This window comes from Equus quagga, chromosome 5 (assembly GCF_021613505.1).
Source record: "Equus quagga isolate Etosha38 chromosome 5, UCLA_HA_Equagga_1.0, whole genome shotgun sequence".
NCBI classification, from domain to species: domain Eukaryota; kingdom Metazoa; phylum Chordata; class Mammalia; order Perissodactyla; family Equidae; genus Equus; species Equus quagga.
The window spans coordinates 88,417,878-88,439,310 of record NC_060271.1 but is presented as its reverse complement, the minus strand read 5'-3'; the positions used below and the strand labels follow the sequence as shown (position 1 = coordinate 88,439,310).

Here is a 21,433-nt window from a genome sequence, read left to right as displayed (position 1 = left end):
GTTCTGAACAGGAAAAGGAGGATTCTTTATGGAAGAGGAACAGTGGTGAGAAACTGACCTTATCAGATATTAGAATTTAGTATCTGTGCTGCCGAAGCGAGCTCAGATATTAGGGTTTATTATGAAGAAGTGCTAATTAAGATAGTGTAGTATTGGGATAACGATAGACAGGTTGACCAGTGGAGTAGAATTGAGAGCTCAGAGACAGACCTAAGAAGGTTTGGGACTTTAGTTATGACAGAAGTAGCATGTCAGATCAAGAAAAAGGGAGGGAATGTTTGATAAATGAAGCTGGAGAAAAATGGTAAAGTCGGATTCTCTGCCTCTCGCCATATACAAAATTCGGCTGAAATTGGTTTTAACTATTTTAATGTAAATCAACACTTTAAAAACTCATGGTAGAAAATATTGGTAAGCAGAGTTTAGTCCTTGGTGTATAGAAAGACAGGACACGAAGTGTTTTCTATAAAGTTGTTGATGAATTTGATCGTATTCTTAATTTTCAGTTTATTGTATTTTTCAGTTCCAGAATTTGGTTTATTTTCTAGTTGTTGCAGGTTCTCTACTAAATTCTCAATCTTGTCTTTTAACTCCTTGAATTCATTAAGTATAGTTATTTTAAATCACGTGTCTGAAAACTTCACTATATGGATCCTTTGTGGTGTCTTTCTATAGCCTGTTGTTTTTCTTTTCTTTTAAAAAAATCGCTTTATTTTGTCTCCTGATATGCCTGCTTATTTAAAATAGAATAACAGTCATTGTATGTGAAAAATTGTAAAGATTTTAAGCCCAGGATGTTGGTATCTCCCTTCAGGAGATTTTCTTGTGTTGGGTGGCTAGTGACACTAGCAATCCCATCACCGAGGATCAGTGGATGGTTCAGGTAATTTGAAGCTGGGCTTTTGTCCCCGTGAGGTCTGTTCTTTCTTCAGTTCCCCCTTACTCCTAGGGTATAGCTCCTCCCGGGCCCCAGTCAAAAAGCGTTGGGCATTGATTAGATCCTCCATCCTTAGCAGACCCTGAGTTCCTCTGTTTTTCCCCTGTAGTCTATTGAGAGTTCATCTCAACTTCTCATCCTCTTAGCCACCTCTTACAGAGTTATATCCTTTTATAATAACTGATAATCTAGTATATAAATTGTTTTTCTGAGTTCTGTGAGCCATTCTAGCAAATTATCAAACCTGAGGAGTGGGTGATGGGAACCCCCTGATTTGTTGCCAGTCAGCAGATGACTGCAAGGTGACAACCTGGACTTGCAATTGGTACCTTAATTGGAGGGGTGGGGAGCAGTCTTGTGGGATTGAGCCCTTACTTGTGGGCTCTTTGCTAACCCCAGGTAGTTAGTGTCAGAATTGAGTTAAATTGTAGGTCACCAAGTTGGTATCCTGAGTTGGAGAATTGCTGTGTGTGGGAAAATGCATGCACATCTGCTATCAGAAGTGTTGGTGACTAGAGGGAAAGACAGATGTTTTTCTTAGTTTCCTCTTCCCACCAAAACAAAATTTCCTTGATCTTCTTCCCAGTTGATTCCCTCTCCCTCCTCTGGCCCCAGTCAACTATTAATTTACTTTCTGTCATCATCGATTAGTCTTTTCTAGAATTTCATATAAATGAAAGCATATAGTATATATTTGATATCTAGTTCCTTTTGCTCAGCATACTGTTTTTGAGATATATCCATGTTAGGGTATATATCCTTAGTTTGTTCTTTTTTGTTGTATGGCTATCACAGTTCATCCATTCACAGAGTTTTGTTTGTAAACTTATCAGGAGCACTTAGCTACTAATTTTGTGTGTGTGTGTGTGTATTGATTAGTCATCTTTGGAATTGAGAAACATTATCTTGAACTCTATAATGCTGTAAAAAGTTGATTTTGAAGAAATAGACCTCATTGCCTACGTAATTGTGCCAGTAGAGGATGCTGCTGTGGTACGGATGTTCATATCACAACATTTTAACCTTTTAGTTGTATAGATATGTTCCTATAGACTCCTTCAATTGCTAGACTTACAAATGCTGAAAATAGGGTAATTTTAAATGTTGTGATAGCACTGAGACTGTGAATGTAGTTTAAATAAAAAGTCAAAATAACATTGTCTTTTTTTTGGTTATTGCCTATAAGACTAAAGGATTTGGGTTTTGACTATGTTTTCAAATTTAGTATTTCAAATTTTAATACTTTTTGAAAAATAAAAATTTTCATATAATTTAATATGTGTATTTCATGCTTTTTAAAAATATGACTGTTATTTACGATTTATTGCTACAGCTTATGGTGTTCTTTGGAAAGGGAGTAGTATTTTCCTTTGGAACTGGATTTCTTCTCAAATATCAACTTAACAAACTGTCATTATATTATATTTTGTCATGAAGAATGGGTTTTTATATTTTTTCAGAACTGCAGATTTTTCCTGCTATAGGATTTGTTTGTTTTTAAAGCAAACCTAATTTGCATATAAAATTTTTTATGGAAACAAACTGCCTTTCATCATCTAGTATCCTCTTAGTATTTAATCTCTAAAATATTGATCTAAATTTTAGTAGATATTCCTGTGTATGTCACTTTTATACAAAACATGTAAAATTTTCTGATAGAGTTCAATTCTTATTAAGAGCATAGGCTCTGGATTCAGTGACCTGAGTTTGAATTCCTACTCTCCCAGTTCTTAGCTGTGGAACTTTGGACAAGTAATTTCATCTCTTTAAAATCAGTTCCTCATCTGTAAAAGGGAGATGATAGTAGTCAAGTACAGATTTAGGAGATAATTTACAGAGTCCTTAACAAAATGACTGGACTAAATACGTATTTGTTGAATTAATGAATTAATACCTATTCTCTGTTGTGTATAACCTGCAATCATTTTTGTAAAAATTTGATTTGTTGTTAATGTCAGTTTGGATTCTGCTCTCAAGTCCAGATGGCTGGGATAGTTACTTCCTGATCATGGCCATAACTTACTGAATATTGTTAGTGACTACATGATGATAATGATAAAAGGCAGTCTTGAGATTGTGGACCATTCTGTTTTTAGCACAGATTGGGATGCTACTCTAGGTTATTGGATCTGTTGGGCAGGGAGAAGGACCTGGCAGGATTTCAGTTCTCCATGACTATTTTACGTTCTTAAAGAGTGTCTGTCCTTGCAGTCCCTGAAGCACAGCTGCTTGATATTGAAGATTGTGACCTCAACGTGGTGAGACTGTGTTTTCAAGTTTTCCTCCCTGATGAACATGGTAATTTGACAACTGCTCTACCTCCTGTTGTCTCTAACCCGATTTATGACAACCGTAAGTACTTTATTTTCTTGTATTTGTAGCTTTACCTTGTTTTTTTTAATAGCTAAATTTTTTTAAAGTATTTTGGAAATTACAAAAAGAGCATGTTCATTTTGGGGAAAATTCAGACTACTGAAATAAATAACAAGGAGAGTAAATCTATAATCTCATCCTCCAAAGGTAATCACTGTCCCCAGTACATATTTCACGTTTCTTCATATATGTAGAAATATATCGTCATCATCATTATGATTATTCACACAATATTTTTGGCAACTTTAAAAAAATCATCACTCATCTTTTTCTAAACTTATTTTTTTTCTCTTAGCAAATATTTTGAACCTCTTTCCCTTTCAGACACCTTCTTCTTTTCAGTAGCTGTATATTTCCCTGTATGGCTATATCATAATTTTATTAAATCATTATCCTATTACAAGACATTTAGTTTCTTTCCTTCTCAGTGTTTTTCTTCTTGCTCTAACTTGTATTGTAGTAAATATCCTGTATGTGTATGTCTTGTGCAAATATGTCTCTAGCATAAATTTGCAGAAGTAGAAATGTTGGCAAATGCTAGATCAAAGGATATGTGTATTTATAGTTTTAAAAGATCATGAAACTGCCCTGAAATATTTTTACACGTATGCGTGTGTGTATACTCGTAGGTATGCATCCACCAATGGTGTATGTCTATACCTGTTTTACATGTAGAAGGGTAGTGGGATATAGAGCTATAAAGGTAGATCAGCGTATCCTCATCATGGAGAGCTTTGAATGCCAGGGAGAGTTCAAAATTGGGTAATATTGACCAGATAAGAGGAAGCATGAAAATTGCAATGCCATAGGGGTATGGGTATGATTTAAGATTAATCTGGTAAGAGTGTGTAGGATGGATTGGAAGAATCAGAATTTAGAAGCAAAGAGATTTAATGAGAGGACATGTCATTGCCTAGAAATGCGGTCACAAGGTTCTAAGCAGGTTGGGCAATACAGTTAGAAAGGACAGGGACAGATGTGGATAATTAATGTATTTAGCATCCTTAATTATTTATACACTAATGCTTTAATCTATCCTGTAAATTCTTTTCCTAAAATTCTCTCCATCAAAAAGGAATAATATATATTACTAGGGTAGCAACCCATTAAAACATCCTTTATATTTAGGTGCTCCTAATACTGCAGAATTAAGAATTTGTCGTGTAAACAAGAACTGTGGAAGTGTCAGAGGAGGAGATGAAATATTTCTACTCTGTGACAAAGTTCAGAAAGGTATGTATTGGGTTTTTTGTTTGCTCCATTGAATTCAGAATATATTTTAGAGTAATCGATGCATTTTACTTTGTTTTCCCATTGTTATTTCTTTGCTTTTTTACTCACTAGACGACATAGAAGTTCGGTTTGTGTTGAATGATTGGGAAGCAAAAGGTATCTTTTCACAAGCTGATGTCCACCGTCAAGTAGCCATTGTTTTCAAGACTCCACCATATTGCAAAGCCATAACAGAGCCGGTGACAGTGAAAATGCAGTTGCGGAGGCCTTCTGACCAGGAAGTTAGCGAATCTATGGATTTTAGATATCTGCCGGATGAAAAAGGTGACTTTGGTGGTAATGTTTTATGTATGTATTAAAGTTAGCCTGCTGCTAATAACATTTTCTTGCAAGATACATTTGAATACAATTATGTTTCTTCATAATTTATGTTTCTTTTCCTGAAAGGTTTCAGTTGATTTTTGACTGATTGATCTTTATGCTCTTTGCATCTCTTCTTAGGAAAGGAATCTGGATTAATTTCAAAGTATCTAAACTGCTTATCAAAATTTGTTTTATAATTGAGGTTCTATTTTGATCCCTTTTGTGCCCTTTTAATAGATGGTAAACTTCCCACTCAGAAAGTGGTCTCCATTTTCCTTATCTGCCCTTATTTCATTAGTTGACGTGGTTGACTATAGGTGTTAAAACAAAATGAATATTATAAACTATTTTTCACTAAGAGAAAAATACCCTTTATTACTGACTTGGGATACTCTTTGCAACACATTAAATCCATATTATGCACATTTATTTAAAATATTTTCTATATAGGAATAGAACACCTGTTTGTTTATTAAAGGAGAAGCAGCATATTCCTGTAATGATTCACGTGCTTTCCTTATTCCTTTCTAACCAGATACTTACGGCAATAAAGCAAAGAAACAAAAAACAACTCTACTTTTCCAGAAACTGTGGCAAGATTGTGGTAAGAATATTTTGGATTGACTTGTATTTAAATAGAATTTTGGGGTTTTTTATTTGATTTTTCAAATTTTAACTGATAGTGTTATTTTTCAAATTACATTCAATAATGGAAAAACTTTATCACAGCTGTTAGTTTTCCTGAAAGACCTAGACCTGGTCCCCTAGGATCAACTGGAGAAGGAAGATTCATCAAAAAAGGTATTTTCTCCCATATAGATATTCCTTGTGATCAGAAGGACCAGTGCTTTGTACAATATATTAGAATTCCATTCTTAGGAATGAAAACTGCTTCTTTAGTATTTTCCACTCCTACAGATTTTTTCCTGCTTTGAACATTGAATAAGTTTATCTCAGCTTCCAAAGGTCCTGTTGGAAACTGTGATTATGTTTTTGGGATTGTTTGAGAACTTATGGTTCATATGGTGGTAATTTTGCTAATTACAGTGTGTCATGGAAGAAATAGTTTCTATCTGGCCAGTCACCTATCTTTGTGAATTAAGAAGTTTTCCTGGAACGCAGCCATGCTCGTTTGATGGGATCTTTTCTGTGGCTGCTGTTTTTGCACTACAGTGACAGAGTTGAGTAGTTCCAGCCGAGGATATTATGGCCCACAAAGCCCAAAAGATTTATTATCTGGCCCTTCATAGAAAAAAGGTTGCCAGCTTCTGCTTTAGATCATTCAACTAGAATTAATTATAACTTTTTTCCTCCTTACATTCTTAAATCAGTGCTTTTTCCTGGTTTAATATGTATAGCAGTCATACAATATGTAAATAAATATAGAATCCTTAATTTTTTTCTGACTGGGAATTTTGTGGTACCTTAAAGTTATATCATTATGTCTTAGAGAGTTATGCAGATTTTCCAATCATCCCTAATGAGTATTTCCTCCATCCCTCCATTTTTTTCCTAAAAGTGGGGAATGTGAAATGATTTTGGCTGTTTAGGTTCTCACTAACTGAAATTCTGGTATTTATCTTTCACTTTTCAAAAATGCCTTTATAGGGCCTCAGAAGCTAGGTTTAACTGGAGTGAAATTATCAATGGCAAAATAACTTACCGAAATTATTTTATAGGTATTTGTAAAACAGTATGTGTTACAGAATTTAGTTTTGGACTCTTGTAATAATTTTACATGCAGACTTTTTTTATTTGAAATGTTACATCAGTTTCCTTGAAAATTTTATTAGTGTGTTTGTGCAGTTTTAATTTAGAAATAATGCTTTTTGTAATTTTGTTCATTTCAGTTTTACAAAAATACATTTCTTTCCCCCCACAGAATCAAACTTGTTTTCTCATGGTGCAGTTTTGACAGAAATGCCCAGGACTTCAGGAGTTTCAAGTCAAACAGAATCCTACTATTCCTCATCTGTATCCATCTCAAATGCATTGTCACATCATGCTCCAGCCATACCCTCAATGGTGCCTCAGCCTTCTTCAAGCTGGTCGTCAGTGGCCCACCCCACCTCACACTCAGTCAATACAAATCCACTGAGTAGTTTTTCAACAGGGACACTTTCCTCTAATTCACAAGGTATCTCACCATTCCTGGAAATACCTCTTGTGACTGATTTGAATGCTTCTAATGCCTGCATTTATAACAATACTAATGACATAGGCAGAGTGGAAGCATCATCCATGTCACCAGCTGACTTATATGGTATTTCTGATGCCAACATGCTGCCTAATTGCCCTGTGAATATGATAACGCCAAGTAATGACAGCATGAGGGAGACTGATAATCCGAGACTTGTGAGTGTGACTCTTGAAAACCCCTCATGTAATTCAGTGTTACACCCAAGAGACTTGAGACAGCTCCATCAGATGTCCTCTTCCAGTATGTCAGCAGGCGCCAGTTCCAGTAGTACTGCTTTTGTTTCACAGTCAGAGGCATTTGAGGGATCTGACTTCAACTGTGCAGATAACAGTATGATAAATGAGTCAGGACCATCAAACGATACTAATCCAAACAGTCATAATTTTGTTCAAAGTAGTCAGTATTCAGGTATTGGCACTCTGCAGAATGAGCAATTGAGCGACTCATTTGCATTTGACTTTTTTCCAGTTAACTTGTAAGATTTAAATGGTGAGTCAAGATTTAAATATTTGCAACCATTTTGATCTTACCTATATAGATGAACATTTTCTATTTCTCTGCCCAAGCCTATAAACGTGGGTTTGGGATTTTTTTGGTTTTATCTTTGAGGGCTGATAGTCCAAAAACTTATTTATCAGAGAGCAGTGTAAAACTTTGGGTATGTAGGGGATTCCTCTACAGGTAGTATTGGCTCCAGAGTGCCTTGTTTAGCTGGCAGAGAATTTATCAGGATCTGATGAAAGATGAATGCTCAGTGCTGAAGCTGCAGCTGAAAGACGGGTGAACTCACTTCCCAACTTCAGGAAGAGCTGGACAAAGTCCAGCGTGTACAGAAGATTTTGCTTCAAGAGTAGATAAATCCACACAGGCTGAACTTCTAGGCTATGATGCCCTGTGGAATCCTATATACACTGAAAGTTTGTTTAAAGCAGTAAATATTTCAGCCTAGGTTTAGTCATTATTTGACCATAAGAAGTGTATAATGAATCTGTGACATGTTAAATATTGAATAAAATCAATTGTTCTATTAAAAAAAAAAAACTTTGGTTATGTAGAATACAAAGTTGGAAACTGTCATAAAAGGAAAACTCCAAAATAGAAATTAAAAGGGCTTTACTGTTTCTTCTTATGAAACATGTGACCCGATACTGTTCACAGTGGGAATTCTGTCTTTAGAGTCCCACCACATTTCCCAGGACAGACTGAGGGGAGAGCGTTAGAGCAAGCTCCCATTTTCCAAATATACTTTTTTATATTTCTTTTATAATGTATTAATATATTCTTAGTTAAATGAATTAACTGATATTTGCTTTCAAGCAAATTTAAGGTAAAACCTGTAATGGCTATGCCATTGGAAAAATAAATTCATTACAGTTTTTGAGGCCTGTGGGCCAAGGTGACCCCTAAGGGGTTTTCTGAAGCTTCTTGCAGATTCTTAGGTTTATAGTTATCCCTCAGTATCTTTGCGAGATTGGTTCCAGGAGCCCCCGCAGATAACTGAAATCTGATAATGTTCAATTCCCTTATATAATATAGTGTGGTACAGTGAATACAGTTGGCCCTCCTATTCTGATGTGGGCTTCCCCCAGCCGCCCCCGTTGTATATCTTAGTCACAGATTCTTCTAGTTGTGGGATGTGGGACGCTGCCTCAACATGGCCTGACGAGCGGTGCCATGTCCGCACCCAGGATCCGAACCCTGGGCCGCCACAGTGGAGCGCGTGAACTTAACCGCTCGGCCATGAAGCCAGCCCCTAAATGGGTTTTTTTTTAAATTAAATAAGCAGTTGACTTGTTTTGCAGTTTTCTTCTATGTAAGCCGAATTAAGGGTACTGCTACATCTGTGTTTTAGAAGATTTCCAATGGAGTTTTCATTTTTCAGGTGCTATTTACTGATCATAGAAATTATTTTATAATTTAAAAAGCATTTGGCAACCTGCTTCTCCTCTATCTTTAAATGTATTTACCCTTTCGCCTGTTCTTCTAACACCCCACTCTTCGTATCTGAGGAAAAGGTGACAGTCTTTCTTTCAAAACTCTACTTGTACACTGGATCCCTCCTCCTTTCTCCCCTATCCTGTTTCTGGATCCTCACATCACCATTTAGTCCTTCTTTTCTCTGTATAAATATGGGAAATGTCTTCTCTAGCCTAAAAAGAAAGGAAAAAGATCTTTCCTGCACACCCTCATGTTCCTTCCCTTCACATCCAGACTTAGGTTTTTAGCCCCCATTTCTTTACGATGAGACGGAAAAGAAAACAAGCAAGTTTTTGGGTATTGGACGTTCTTAAATGCATAGTTCAGACCAGATGAACCCTTCAGAAATGACTTCTGTTTTAAAAGACCACACTTAAAAATACCAGTCTGTGATGAATTGAGATCCCTGCAGAATCGCACTATCCTTTTTTTTTTTGAGTGTTTTAAGTATTTTTGTATGCTTCTTAATAACTGTAATGAATTTGGAGGGACTGAAAAAGGTAATTTTTAAAAGTTCTCAGGTATTGAATTATTTAATTGTTAAGTGTGATGTTAACATACAATCATTTTTAAAATGTCAAAATGCCTTTTATTGTACAGAATATTTTATTACCTTTGTAATATCTTTGTATACAGTGACTTTTTTTCTTGGTAATATAATAAATGGAAAAAAAATCTAAAACTCTTATTAAAATTTTGTTGCCATTTAAGAATATCAGTGAGATTTTCTTCATCTTTATAGCATCTTCCTTATAGGGAAAGGTAATTTTGGTTGCTTAGAAACATCAGGTATTTTTATGGAACGCTACAGCTGTATATACTTGCATATGTAACTGTCCTTTGAAATGTAAATAATTTTGTAGAGCACTGAAATGTCTTTTTAAAAGATTTTCATTTTCTGCCTTCCTGACTTATTTCCTGCCTGTCTCCCTTCCTGAGTAATGCAGGACAAAAGTCATTAGTTTATTCTGACAAGGTACAAATAGGTATTGCCACAGGGGGTGAAGGTGGTGGCCCAGTGTGGAACCTGAGGAGAACTTGAGGGGAGTAGGGAGGGGCATCTCGGTGACCTGGAATAAGGATGCAGCGATAGAAGACTGGTTATTTATGAGGGGGATTGATCTATTAAGTAAATATATTAAGGCTATTGTGAGCCAGTTTTCTATTAAAGGAAAGGAATTACAAATATGGAAAGGGAGAAAACTAGAGTAAGGTTGGAATAGGAAGTACTGGTATAAACTCATAGTTTTCAATATATGTAGATAAAGAAATATATAGATGTAATTGTGTGTGTGTGTGTGCACTTGCATGTGTGCCCACATGTGCTATGAGAGAGCTTGGGACCAGCAATGCTACAAGAGCAATGAGCACACCTAGTGCCCTAATGCATAGATATTTAGGCTTCTAAATAGGCCTCTAAATATTATTTTCCACTAAAAGGAGCCAGTTCGTCCTAGAGAAATAGCCCATTCCAAGACTGGTGCAGATGAAATACAAGATGATCTTGGAGTGTCTTTGTATTAGAAGGTTAGGAGCATGCTCCAAGAATGATGGGGACATGTCAGAAGGACACAGGAGCCAGCTTGAAGGGGCACCCCCCTGGTCAAATGGATACTTAGAAATCAAAATAAATATCAGTAACAAATTATAACCCATTGAATAAAATAGGAAGCCACAAATCCACAAGGATAAGTTGTACTTTACAGTGGAATGCCAACAAATAAATGCAAAAGAATGATGGAATTAGAAAATCAGTATTTGACAATCATTGTAATGAGTCACATGAAAATCTTTCAATGAATGCTAAAACAAATTGGTGAAAGTTTGATGGTTTCTCTACAAGGCAGTTATTAAAGAGAAAAAAGAGTAACTATTAAAGGGGAGAAGTTTTGCAGACACTGCATTAACTGATCAAAGCCCAATCATCTGTAACTGCACAAACCAAAATTGTGTGACACTTGATAAGATACAAGAAGATGGTATCTCTTCTGTGGTATTCTTCCCAGCAATGTCCACCCTGAATCTCATAATAAGGAAACATCAGGCAAACCCAAATTGAGGAGCAATCTTCAAAGCAACTGGCCTGAAATCTTAAAAAATGTTAAAGTAGTAAAAGTTAAGGGAAGATGCACTGTTTGGTGGAACCTAAAGAGACGTCACGACTAAATGCAGAGTGTGGTCCCTTGACTATGTAGGACATTGTTGGGACTATTGGTGAAACTAGTGGGGTCTGTGGGTTAGATAATAGTAGCATTAGTGTTAATTTCCTGATTTTGATAGTTACGTTGTGGTGAGGTAGAATGTCCTTGTTTGTAGGAATTACACACTAATGTATTTGGGGTGATGGGGCATTGTTGGCTCAAAGGTTCAGGGAAAAGGTTCTTTGTACTTTTCTTGCAGCTTTCCTGTAAATTTGAAATTATTTCAAAATGAAAAAATTAAAAATATCATCATAAAAGTAGTACTTTTTTACACAATAAAAAAGGCTACCATTTTTAAAAATCAAAGCATACATCAAGGTTCATTCTCTTACATGGACTTAAAAATCAAAGAATAAAGCTCCAAAAGAAAAGGTCTGCCTATGTAAGATGTTTTTCTTTGGAAATGGAACTTCTAAATGTATTTCACATAGTTTGCAAATGTAACCAGTTAGCTTACTTGGGAAAGTTTTCATTTTACCAACTGTATTTATTTATTTATTTGTACTTTTCCAGGTATTCAGAGTTGACGTTTTTCGTAAATGAAGCTACAAACTATATTTGGGACAAAGAGATACCAAGAATTACAAAGGGCCCCTTCTCTTAAATGTTATTTAAAAGACTTTTAATTTAAACAAATCTATAAGGAGATCACAAAACTAATTTCAAAATATTTTTTTATAGGCAAAAGTGAAACTATAGTACTCTGGTTACTTAATATTGCCAGTTCTGCATAAAACAAAGACCTATGTTAATTTTCAACAACCTATGTCATATGAACATTTGGAATAAGTATAGCTAATGGACTCTGCTTGAAATTTTGTATAATCTCAGAAATAGAAATTTAAGAAATAAAAGTCTTCTAATTTAAGTTTACTAAATATGGAGCTTCTTAATTCTTCCATTTTGTAGATCCACTGAATTCAACCCTGAGCCAAAAAGAAACATGCAAAAGACTATCTTCCCAATTATTTATCTCTCTTATGTAGCAACATTTCCCCAGAAACTGAGAAACATTCACACAAAAGTTCTTACCTTTTTTATCAAAACTTTATTTCTGTTATCCCTTTCTCATTTTCTGGCATTGAAAATAGTCAAAGTTATTTGCCCTTATTCATATATGAAATTTCTTCATGTCATTTTCCTGATTTCTAAAGTGAATACTACATCTTAATACCTATGACCTATGCTTAATAGAGAGATGGGAAACTGAGCAATCCAATACTATCCAAGTCACGTGTGTTCTAAAATAAGCTCAGATAGTTGAATCAGGGAATGGAAATTACACTTAAAACTGAAATTTTAATGAGACTCCTTGCCGAAACTTTTAATGACCCATCCATTTTCTTTAGGTTTTGCTTATTTGATGTTCATCTTCTTCATAGTACCAACTGATGATTAACTTACGAACAAATGGTAATCATATGCGATCATATGAAATATACTTGGGCTATATTTTGGTAAACTTGATTTGGTATCTAAATTCCAAAAGTCAATTCTCATGGTTATGTGCATTTAAATGACAACCTCCAGTGGCTCCTTCTCACGGTAGGTACTCGATAATAAGGTTTATTAGAAAGGACCCTAGAGACCAAGGAACTTCACTTCTAGTCCTAGATCTGGAAGTAACTAACAATTTTAGATAAATCATTTAATTTCTATTCTTTGGTTTTCATATTTATAAAATGGTGATGATAATATCTACCTGATGAAGATGTTTGAAATTGGATAATATATTGAAGCACTCTGGAATACAATCTCAATTTTTTAAAATCTTATCCCTGGGAATGAAGTTATTCAAGGCACTTGTGTCCTCTTATTTAAAAGATTTATGAAAGTCTCTTACCATAGTATGCCTCAATTCCTAAGGTTTCACTTTCCCTCCCCAGGAAATGTATTGACAATTTTAGATTGTCAAAATAATAACTTAAAGTCATTAAGATTTGTGACAAATCACACCAAAAGTACATCTATTGGTAACAGCTTGCTTGAAGCTTACTGGGAAAATATTAATGATGTCAGATTTGCATTTGATATCTTAAAATATTATAGGATACTGTTCTGCATAAATCTAGACATAACTTTTACCAACATCATTTAAAAAATTTAGAACATGATTTTTAAAGGTGGTATGTCTCTTGTGGAAGGAAATTCTGCTGAAAGAAATTACAGCTCAGATTATCAAAGAATGTACCTGTTTGTGTACCTCTCTAAATGAAAGAATTAAGAAAGAATGGTTTCATTATTCATAGCTTGGCTTGTGAGGGTTGGAGAGGGAACGAGAAAAATCATAAGACATCCTTAGAACAATTTAACACAATGTACACTAACATAGATCCTGAGATGTTACAACCAATTAAAAAATATATAGATCAACATGATCCAAATGGTTTCCAAGACACCGTTATGGTGAGTAAACAGCCATTTTACAGTGTTTGCTGAATGAATGTCCACATCGTACCAGGAGAACTCTCCTCTTTGTTTCCACATTTGAAAGCTAGTCATCGAGAGCAGGGGGCCAGTCAACATCTACAGACTAGAAGGAAGAAAACAAGTCATTAAAATATATTAGTGTTCTAGTAAGCATTTGCTGGTAATGCTGTATCCATTTCATCTTTTTAATATAATGCAGCAGAAGAAACTGCATTTGAGGAGCTATTGAATACCACAGTTTAACACTTTAAAATTCATTCTAGGACATGGGATTCTTGGGTCTGAGGCCTGTTCCTGAATTCATTGAGTATTTGGTTACTCAGCTGGTTATTAATTGTGCATTTTGACTGTTAAGAGACTAGAGTACATTTAAATGTTTAAAATTTTATTTATGAGTAAAGTAGCAAACAAATTCAGGTGGCAACACCAACTTGCCCTCAGAAGCTTCAGCAACTTTTATTACTCTGATCATTTTCATTTTCCCATCGTGTATTTACCAAATAGTCAAGTAGTCTATAAACTTATAGTCTTGTTTGTAAGTTAGCAACTAAATGTGAAAAAAGTGAATACGAAAGATCACCTGGAACTAGAAAAGGATTAAAGATCTTTGCCTATCACTTCAGCAGAATTTTTGTTTCTTTTAAAATTGAATTTATCCATCCCGGCTCAACCTGGTTTGGCTCTTGTAGAACAAAACTTTGATCTTCAAGTCATAACAAAATTACAATAGCAGACTATTTTGTCTCCTCATAATCAAGTTCTAGGCCTTATAATATGAAATCGCATCTTAACTACCCTAGAAAGCCGAATTTGAGAAAGTGTTTTTTTTTTTAATTCACCGTACCTGTGTTGTTTTTTGAGACTTAAGGTTTAAAACCTGAAATGATTTACGAAAAGTGATTTTGAAATTAATCTGAGTCACTTCACATACTAGATTCAGAAAAATTTTACTAGAAAAGCCCAAATAATTATTGCAGGTGTGTGTGTGTGTCTCTTTTACAAATCCCAAGAAAATATTTTGCTTCTGTTTCAGAATATAGCCATATACCGAACACCCATAAATAAGCTAACGGGTAGTTTCCCAAGCCTGAAAACAACATTACTGATCACAATGTTGTATGTGTTGAGGGCAGGGGAGGGTTTAAAAAGCTCCACAGGTGACTCTAATGGACAATCAGGGCTGAGGAACACTGGCCTGTGACTCCTTGACACTCCTAAGCTGTTCTGAAAATTAAGATCAAAGATGAATGCAGTTGGGATTTTCTTTAACAGGCTGTCTTCCTCAACATGATAGTCCTACTGAGGAGGCTCCTTGCAACCTTGAAAGTGCTATCAACTGGCTGCACCGCAGGAGCTGTATAAGAATCGAATCTGAAAGCACTCAAGAGAATTGCTGGTAAGGTCATAATGCTCCAGCAATCATTTGATTATCATAGCTGTTTTGACACTAGGCAACTGTAACCACTCCTTTTTATAACTGATAGTATTCCCAAGAGCAAAATGCTAGCCTGTCCTAAATTTTTGTTGTTGGAGGTGGGGGAGGAGGGACTCTATTCCAAATCGGATATTTGTCAAGGAGCACAGCCTGTGACAATACTTTCTGATGCTCAAATGGGAAAAACATTTATGGAGAATTGCCTGAAAGATGCATTCTATCCATTCTTCTAACTACTTAAGAATATAACCTTGTTTCACTTCAGAGTAGAAGAGCAGAGAATTTGGTTCATGTCATAGGGGTCCCTTATAGAAATGCTTTTATTAATAACCATTGGCTCATCCTATTTTCTACCCCAGACCTGCATATATGTTTCTGAGTAGGCTGCCTTAAATTCTTGATAAAACAAGACAGGACTGGGAATGAACTCTGGAGTCCATAGGACATATATGAAGGACACTTACAACTTCATTTCCTTGCTTGGTTTAAGGGTTTAGATCTCATGCCCTATGTAAAGCACAGTTAATAAATTACCTATATATTTGCAAGGATCATAAATGAGACCTTGTATTTTTAAAAAAGAAATAAAAATTCTGAAGATATTCCCTCCCTGCAGTACAATGCTACTGTGAGATTTTGACCATTTTCAAACACCCATGCAGGTGAGCACTACTATTTGGCTTAGTGCCAAAAAAAAAAAAAAAAGCATAACCTTAGCTGAATTCAATGTGCAAATGAGCATTTTCACAATAAAATAGTGTACCTCAACGTCCAGCTCAAGAATGTCTGCAGTCACATTCATCAGAGAGCCAATGTTTGGCTTGGTTCTCCCAAAGTCTCCATGTACAAACTCTTTAATGTAGCTGGGATTTGTTTAAGGAAGAAATGAAGATAGCCAGGCAGTACCAATTGTTTGGTGAGATTTGATAGGTGAAAGGGAAATGAGAAACAAAAGCAGAAGTGTTACAAAAGAGAGGTTATTTCTGAGCTATGACTTTTGATGTCTCAGAAAATAAGCCATGGCAAATCGGTTCCTACCAGCCTAGCAGCCAACATGAGGATATGGGACCTGTGTCTCCATCAAATTTACCAAAAGTCATGACTTTCTTTTTTCTTTAGCTCATCTCTAGGTGCCAAGGTTTGGGTATGGATTTTTAAAATTAGCTGTAGTTCAATGCTAAAAAATCTTAGCCTTTTTTTTTGCCACAACTTGCATTTTGTCATCTTTCTGATCCCATTTTTCAATAACAGCAGCTGACATCTGCCAGATGGTAGGTTTCCACAGGGTCACACAAAGAGTGATCTCAATGATAGCTCTCCTTGTAACATGACCTGGTGACACAATGGCAATAGGATGGCAGGGACAATGAGAATATTAATTTAGTCTTGATGAAGGCCCTTCAGAAGGATTATCAAAGAACCTAAGTTCTAGTTGTTTGTTAACATGATTAGCAAGAGAATTATTTTAATTCTCTCTTTTTTTAAAGGGGCAACTTTGTGTTTCCTTCATAGGTCTTCAAACTTTGAAGTCAATGACTAATCCTAGTTATTAATACGATGACTAACATTCCTTACACAGGACTCTACTTCAGAAAATATTTATCTGAAAGATGTTTTTACCAGCATTCAGTAACAACTCAGCATTATGTTGCATTCTATAAACCAGCACTTAGTATAAAAATTTAATATAACTTGAATAGGAAAGATAAGTTTATTACAAATAAAAAATTAACACCATAATATGCTGATATTATGTCCTCACTTTCTGAAAGTTTATTCACTCGACTTTCACTAAATGTTTGACTCAAGCATAAGACATGTAATTATCTAGTAACTCTCTTGTTTGCTAAACTCTTAATTACTCAACAATTGTCATTCTTTTTCTCTCACTTTCTTTAGAGACTGCTACTTCTGAATAGCAATAATGAAGGAAGATGACTAAAAAGCCCCAGAATAACCTGTCAAAGGGTCCAGAGTGTTTCTTATTCATACCCAGAGGGACAAAGTGTAAGTCAAATGAACTAGTTCAGTGTACTGAGCAATATATGTGAAAAATTCATGTACTTCTGCATGTAACTATGTGGTATCTACAGCCTTACCAAATAGTCTTTCCTGCTAATACCTTGAGTACATGTACACAGCTGGTTCTACAAATATTTTAATGAGATTGAAGAGACATTAGCTTCTCCAAAAGACCACTGCATTTCTTCCCAGCACAGAAAAACTAAAGCTGGGATTAGGTAAAGTTTGTTTTTTTTTTTAAATCTGTGATTTCTTTGAAATTCCATCCACATTCTATCTACAATAAGCAAATGGGCTCCAAACAACAAAGATACAAAGATCTGCCCACTATGGTATAAAGAGATCATGCTTGATCCAAACTGCAAAAATTTAGGATATTTTAGGAGTAAATAACCTATACCTGTTTCAGCTGGATAAATCACAGTCACTTCTGGGGTGAGGCAGCAGAAGAAGGGGAGAGGAGGTTGGTAGGGAAGGAGAGGCAGACTAATTACAGCAATATAGTGAGAATGCTATTTGGTGATTAAAACTTGACACTTTTTTCCTTATATCCATTAGTATATCATTAGTTTTTTGTTGTTTTTCTTTTTTGAGGAAGATTATCCCTGAGCTAACATCTACTGCCAATCCTCCTCTTTTTTGCTGAGGAAGATTGGCCCTGAGCTAACATCTGTGCCTATCTTCCTCTATTTTATGTGGGACACCTGCCACAGCATGGCTTGACAAGTGGTGTGTAGGTCCGCACCCAGGATCCTAACTGGTGAACTCCAGGCCACCAAAGCAGAACATGCAATCTTAACCACTGCGCCACTGGGCCAGCCCCAGTATATCATTAGTTTTATACTAGCTAGAAGGCATTTTATCACTTCATGCTATTAGACCACAAAATAATATAAAACCAAGAAAGAAACAAACAAAAAATAGGAGCACCTTTGAAAAGTAAATTAAAGCTAAGACTATGGCAGCTCCATGATCTATTTTAATCAGCAACTCAGATCTGATACAAAACCTCACAAAGCAGGATAGGTTATGAACAAGTGATCAGCCTTGGACTATTCTCTTGTTCTGGGCCAGTGGCCAAATAAGGTGAAGATCAATATGTAAAGTAGGGCCATTCCCAACTACTCTCAGTGTTTAATCATCTGGGGCAAATGCTTGAAATGCTGGGAGGACCCAAATGTGGTCATGAATATGTGACAGGCAAAATGTGTAAAGACAGCAAATGAATCAATCAAAAGTGTTTCCTGAGTACTTACTATATGCTCAGCTTTGTCTGAGACACTGTAAATATTTCAAAATTCACGTTAAACTGGCTGCTGCTCCAAGGTTTAAAATGTCATTTTGAAAAATACAAATTTAATGGGGAAAAAACACCCCAAACAACAACAACAAAATGGATTCTCCTCCAACCTAATCGTTTCCCTACCCTCCTAGATCAAGTTGAACTATTTTCTAGGGCAGCCTGAACTCCTCCGATAGGGTTATGGTTAGATTATTGCTATGCAGAAGGTGAAAGGATACGTTCCAGCCTGAGTTTTCAGATAGAGGCGGAAATGATGCTCATCCACATAGCGAGTCTCCATGGAGTGAATGATGCGAGTTCTCACAGCCAGGGGCCTCCGGTGAAGGACCCGTAGAGGTGTTTTCTGGTCGATCTTTAAGTCCTAGAGGAGGATATGATACAGAACCATGCAGTCAGCTTTGCCGCCCAGTGAAGGCTGTCTTAGCACCTCCTTTGTCAACAATGGCTCACCACAGACGTTTTCTTTAGAGGACCCTGTCTATCGTTGTTAGGGTAGAAACTAACTAAAATTATAATAAATTGTATCACCTAAAGTTCAAACTCTGTGAGACTTTTCATAGCCTAGTCCGTGATTACTAATTTTCTGAGTCCTAGTATGCCATAAAAAAGGCTTTGAAGTAAAATGATCCCAAGGTCTCTTTTGCTGTAATATTTAACAAATTGATTTGGACTCTGGAATTCCATCCTGCCCTTTACTTTACCAGAGCTCTTCTGGAAGACATGTTCTCACCCTTTTTTTCTTAACCCAACAGAGTGACCTAATAGTGGGGATTTCAGATTGAGGTGAGAAATGTCTGTAGAAGGCAGGACATCAGCATCACTTGTGCGTATGGATAGTCTGCATGTTTTAGGGAGAAACATACACTTATTTACAGGGGTATTTATTTGGTTCATGAAAGGATATATCTGGAAAATTAATAGTTGTATCAATATTTAGGGTAGTGTTTCAATATAATAATTACAATAAGTGTGTACAATAACACAGGGCCTCTCAATATTTGTTAGACCAGTTCAAGTTACAATTCAGATTTTATAGGGACACAGCCTTATTTTTCTCACAATTAGAGATTTCCTTTTATGTCACAAGATATAAAATGAGAAACAGAGGTTAATATTGTAAAAGGCCAACTAATTCCAAGTTTCAAAAGAGATATTGGGCCTAACCAGAAATGTAGGTTCCTAAGAACTTTGAATCCTCTCCAACTTCTTGTTGGAACAACTCCTTCCTAATTTACGTGATTAGTGAGTGCCTTAAGCCATGCTAAGGAAAGAGAGGTTTCTGTCTGGGCTCCCCTCCATCAAGTTCTCCACTAAGAAAGAAAGAGCAAGTTCTGACAAAGACTACACTTGAAACGGTGTGACTGCTTTTATCAGAGCAGCGAGTCAACAGCCTTTCCTAAGTCATGGGTTTTATGATTCTATAATTGATTTTAGAAGCACTTTGTTCTGACGAGATAAGCTGTCTCCATAAGGTCTGACATTTCTCTGGTGAAAAAGACTGAAAGAAGGATAAGGCTGAACTATTAAAGAATCTGTAAAGATATGGCCCCCACTATGGAGTACAGAAACAGCTGGCCCTTAAATGAGTGACTATGTAAGGAGTGCTCTTCTCCTGTTTCCTTTACATCCAGTCACTCCCAGGACTCTGACCCTTGAGCCAGTCAATGGAAGCACTAACTGACCTATGAGCCCCAGCACTGCTTCCAACATAACACTCGGAGCAACACATACTCCTGTGTCTTTTTTGGCCTGTGCGTTCCTAGCAGACAAAAGGAAACCACTTCATTTACTCTCACGTTGCACTCTGCTGTCCCCATACTGCTGGATTTTCAGAAACACATATAAACACACACAAATGATTTTTTTCCCTTACAAGTACGCTGCCCTTAAAAAAGAGGAGACTGTGTAGTAAACCTGAAGTGACTTTTTCTCAGAAGGAGGCAGTAACTCAGTTTTTATATTTTTTATGCCAATAGGAATATTTGAAAACTGTTTTAACCCCAACACTTAAAAAAATTATTAGAAGTCAACCAGTCTCATGAGTCCACTTGGGCTGCGGACCATTAACATAGACCCTTTCACTACTTAGTCTATACCTACGAAAATCACCTTCCAGCATCAGTTCTGAATCAGCTCCAGGCCTTCCCACAAACCGTGAATTTATTTTTTAAATGAGTTTACTTTCCCCACAGCATTCAAATGACTTGCACACACGTGAAGGAAGAGAGGTTTAGAAACTTATTTCGCAATCAAAAAGATATCTGTCTATAGTATCACTATCATCCTAAAGGCCCTAGATAACAGAGCCCTAGCCCAAGGGCCTTAGACACAGCGTCTCAGAACCTGGAAACCTGTCCTGGGTGTTGCTACAAGTCACAGATGTAGATCTACCTCTTTTTTTCCAACATTTTTAGGCACATTTACACATAATAACATAAATGGGATCACATGCTGTTTTAGTCTTTTTAATAGCTATGTAATATTCCAACTTATTCTACCATTTCCTTATTGAAGGATATTCACTTTTTTTCCAGGTTTGTTGTTGATTTTGCCACGTTGAACAAAGTCAATAAACCTCCTTGTGCACAAATCCTCATGCACTGGAGTTTTATTTCTACAGGACAGAGTGCCAATAGTGGAAGTGCTGGGTAGAAGACCAGTGTATTTTTAATTTTACAGTCATCACTCCATTATTTTTCTAAAAGCCTGAAACATTTTACAGTTCTACTGACAACTATGCAACGAGCCGTCTCCTCCACTCCAACCAACAGGTGTTATTAGTCTGAGGGGAATAAAGTGATATCTTAGTGTTACTTCAATCTGGAGGTGGAACATATTTTCAGATGACTCTTGGCCATTTGGAATTGCTCTTTTTTCAGCTGCCTGTTCATATCCTTTGTTCATTTTTCTCTATTGGGTATTTGTATTTTTCATAAGTATAAATCCTGTTTGTGGTATC

The 21,433-nt window shown here is 36.1% G+C and overlaps 2 protein-coding genes across 6 annotated transcripts in view; one reads left to right on the top strand and one right to left on the bottom strand.

Annotated features, from left to right (window-relative positions):
- The window catches only part of REL (REL proto-oncogene, NF-kB subunit), a 34,465-nt gene extending 24,718 nt beyond the window's left edge, over nt 1-9,747 (top strand). The window contains exons 5-10 of one of the 2 annotated variants that reach the window (XM_046661095.1): nt 3,149-3,289; nt 4,439-4,543; nt 4,655-4,867; nt 5,442-5,510; nt 5,636-5,707; nt 6,789-9,743. In XM_046661095.1, the coding sequence (XP_046517051.1) occupies nt 3,149-3,289; nt 4,439-4,543; nt 4,655-4,867; nt 5,442-5,510; nt 5,636-5,707; nt 6,789-7,585 (1,397 nt within the window). In that variant the 3' untranslated portion in view covers nt 7,586-9,743. Of the gene's footprint in view, nt 1-3,148; nt 3,290-4,438; nt 4,544-4,654; nt 4,868-5,441; nt 5,511-5,635; nt 5,708-6,788 lie in introns of both variants that reach the window. The other variant, XM_046661096.1, reaches the window with a different exon arrangement.
- A 2,003-nt stretch (nt 9,748-11,750) lies between these two features.
- Nucleotides 11,751-21,433, bottom strand: part of PUS10 (pseudouridine synthase 10) — a 71,909-nt gene continuing 62,226 nt past the window's right edge. For all 4 annotated transcript variants that reach the window (XM_046661098.1, XM_046661100.1, XM_046661099.1 and 1 more), the window contains 3 exons: nt 18,693-18,835; nt 15,913-16,012; nt 11,751-13,817 (listed from right to left, as the gene is read on the bottom strand). In XM_046661098.1, the coding sequence (XP_046517054.1) occupies nt 13,779-13,817; nt 15,913-16,012; nt 18,693-18,835 (282 nt within the window). In that variant the 3' untranslated portion in view covers nt 11,751-13,778. The remainder of the gene's footprint in view (nt 13,818-15,912; nt 16,013-18,692; nt 18,836-21,433) is intronic.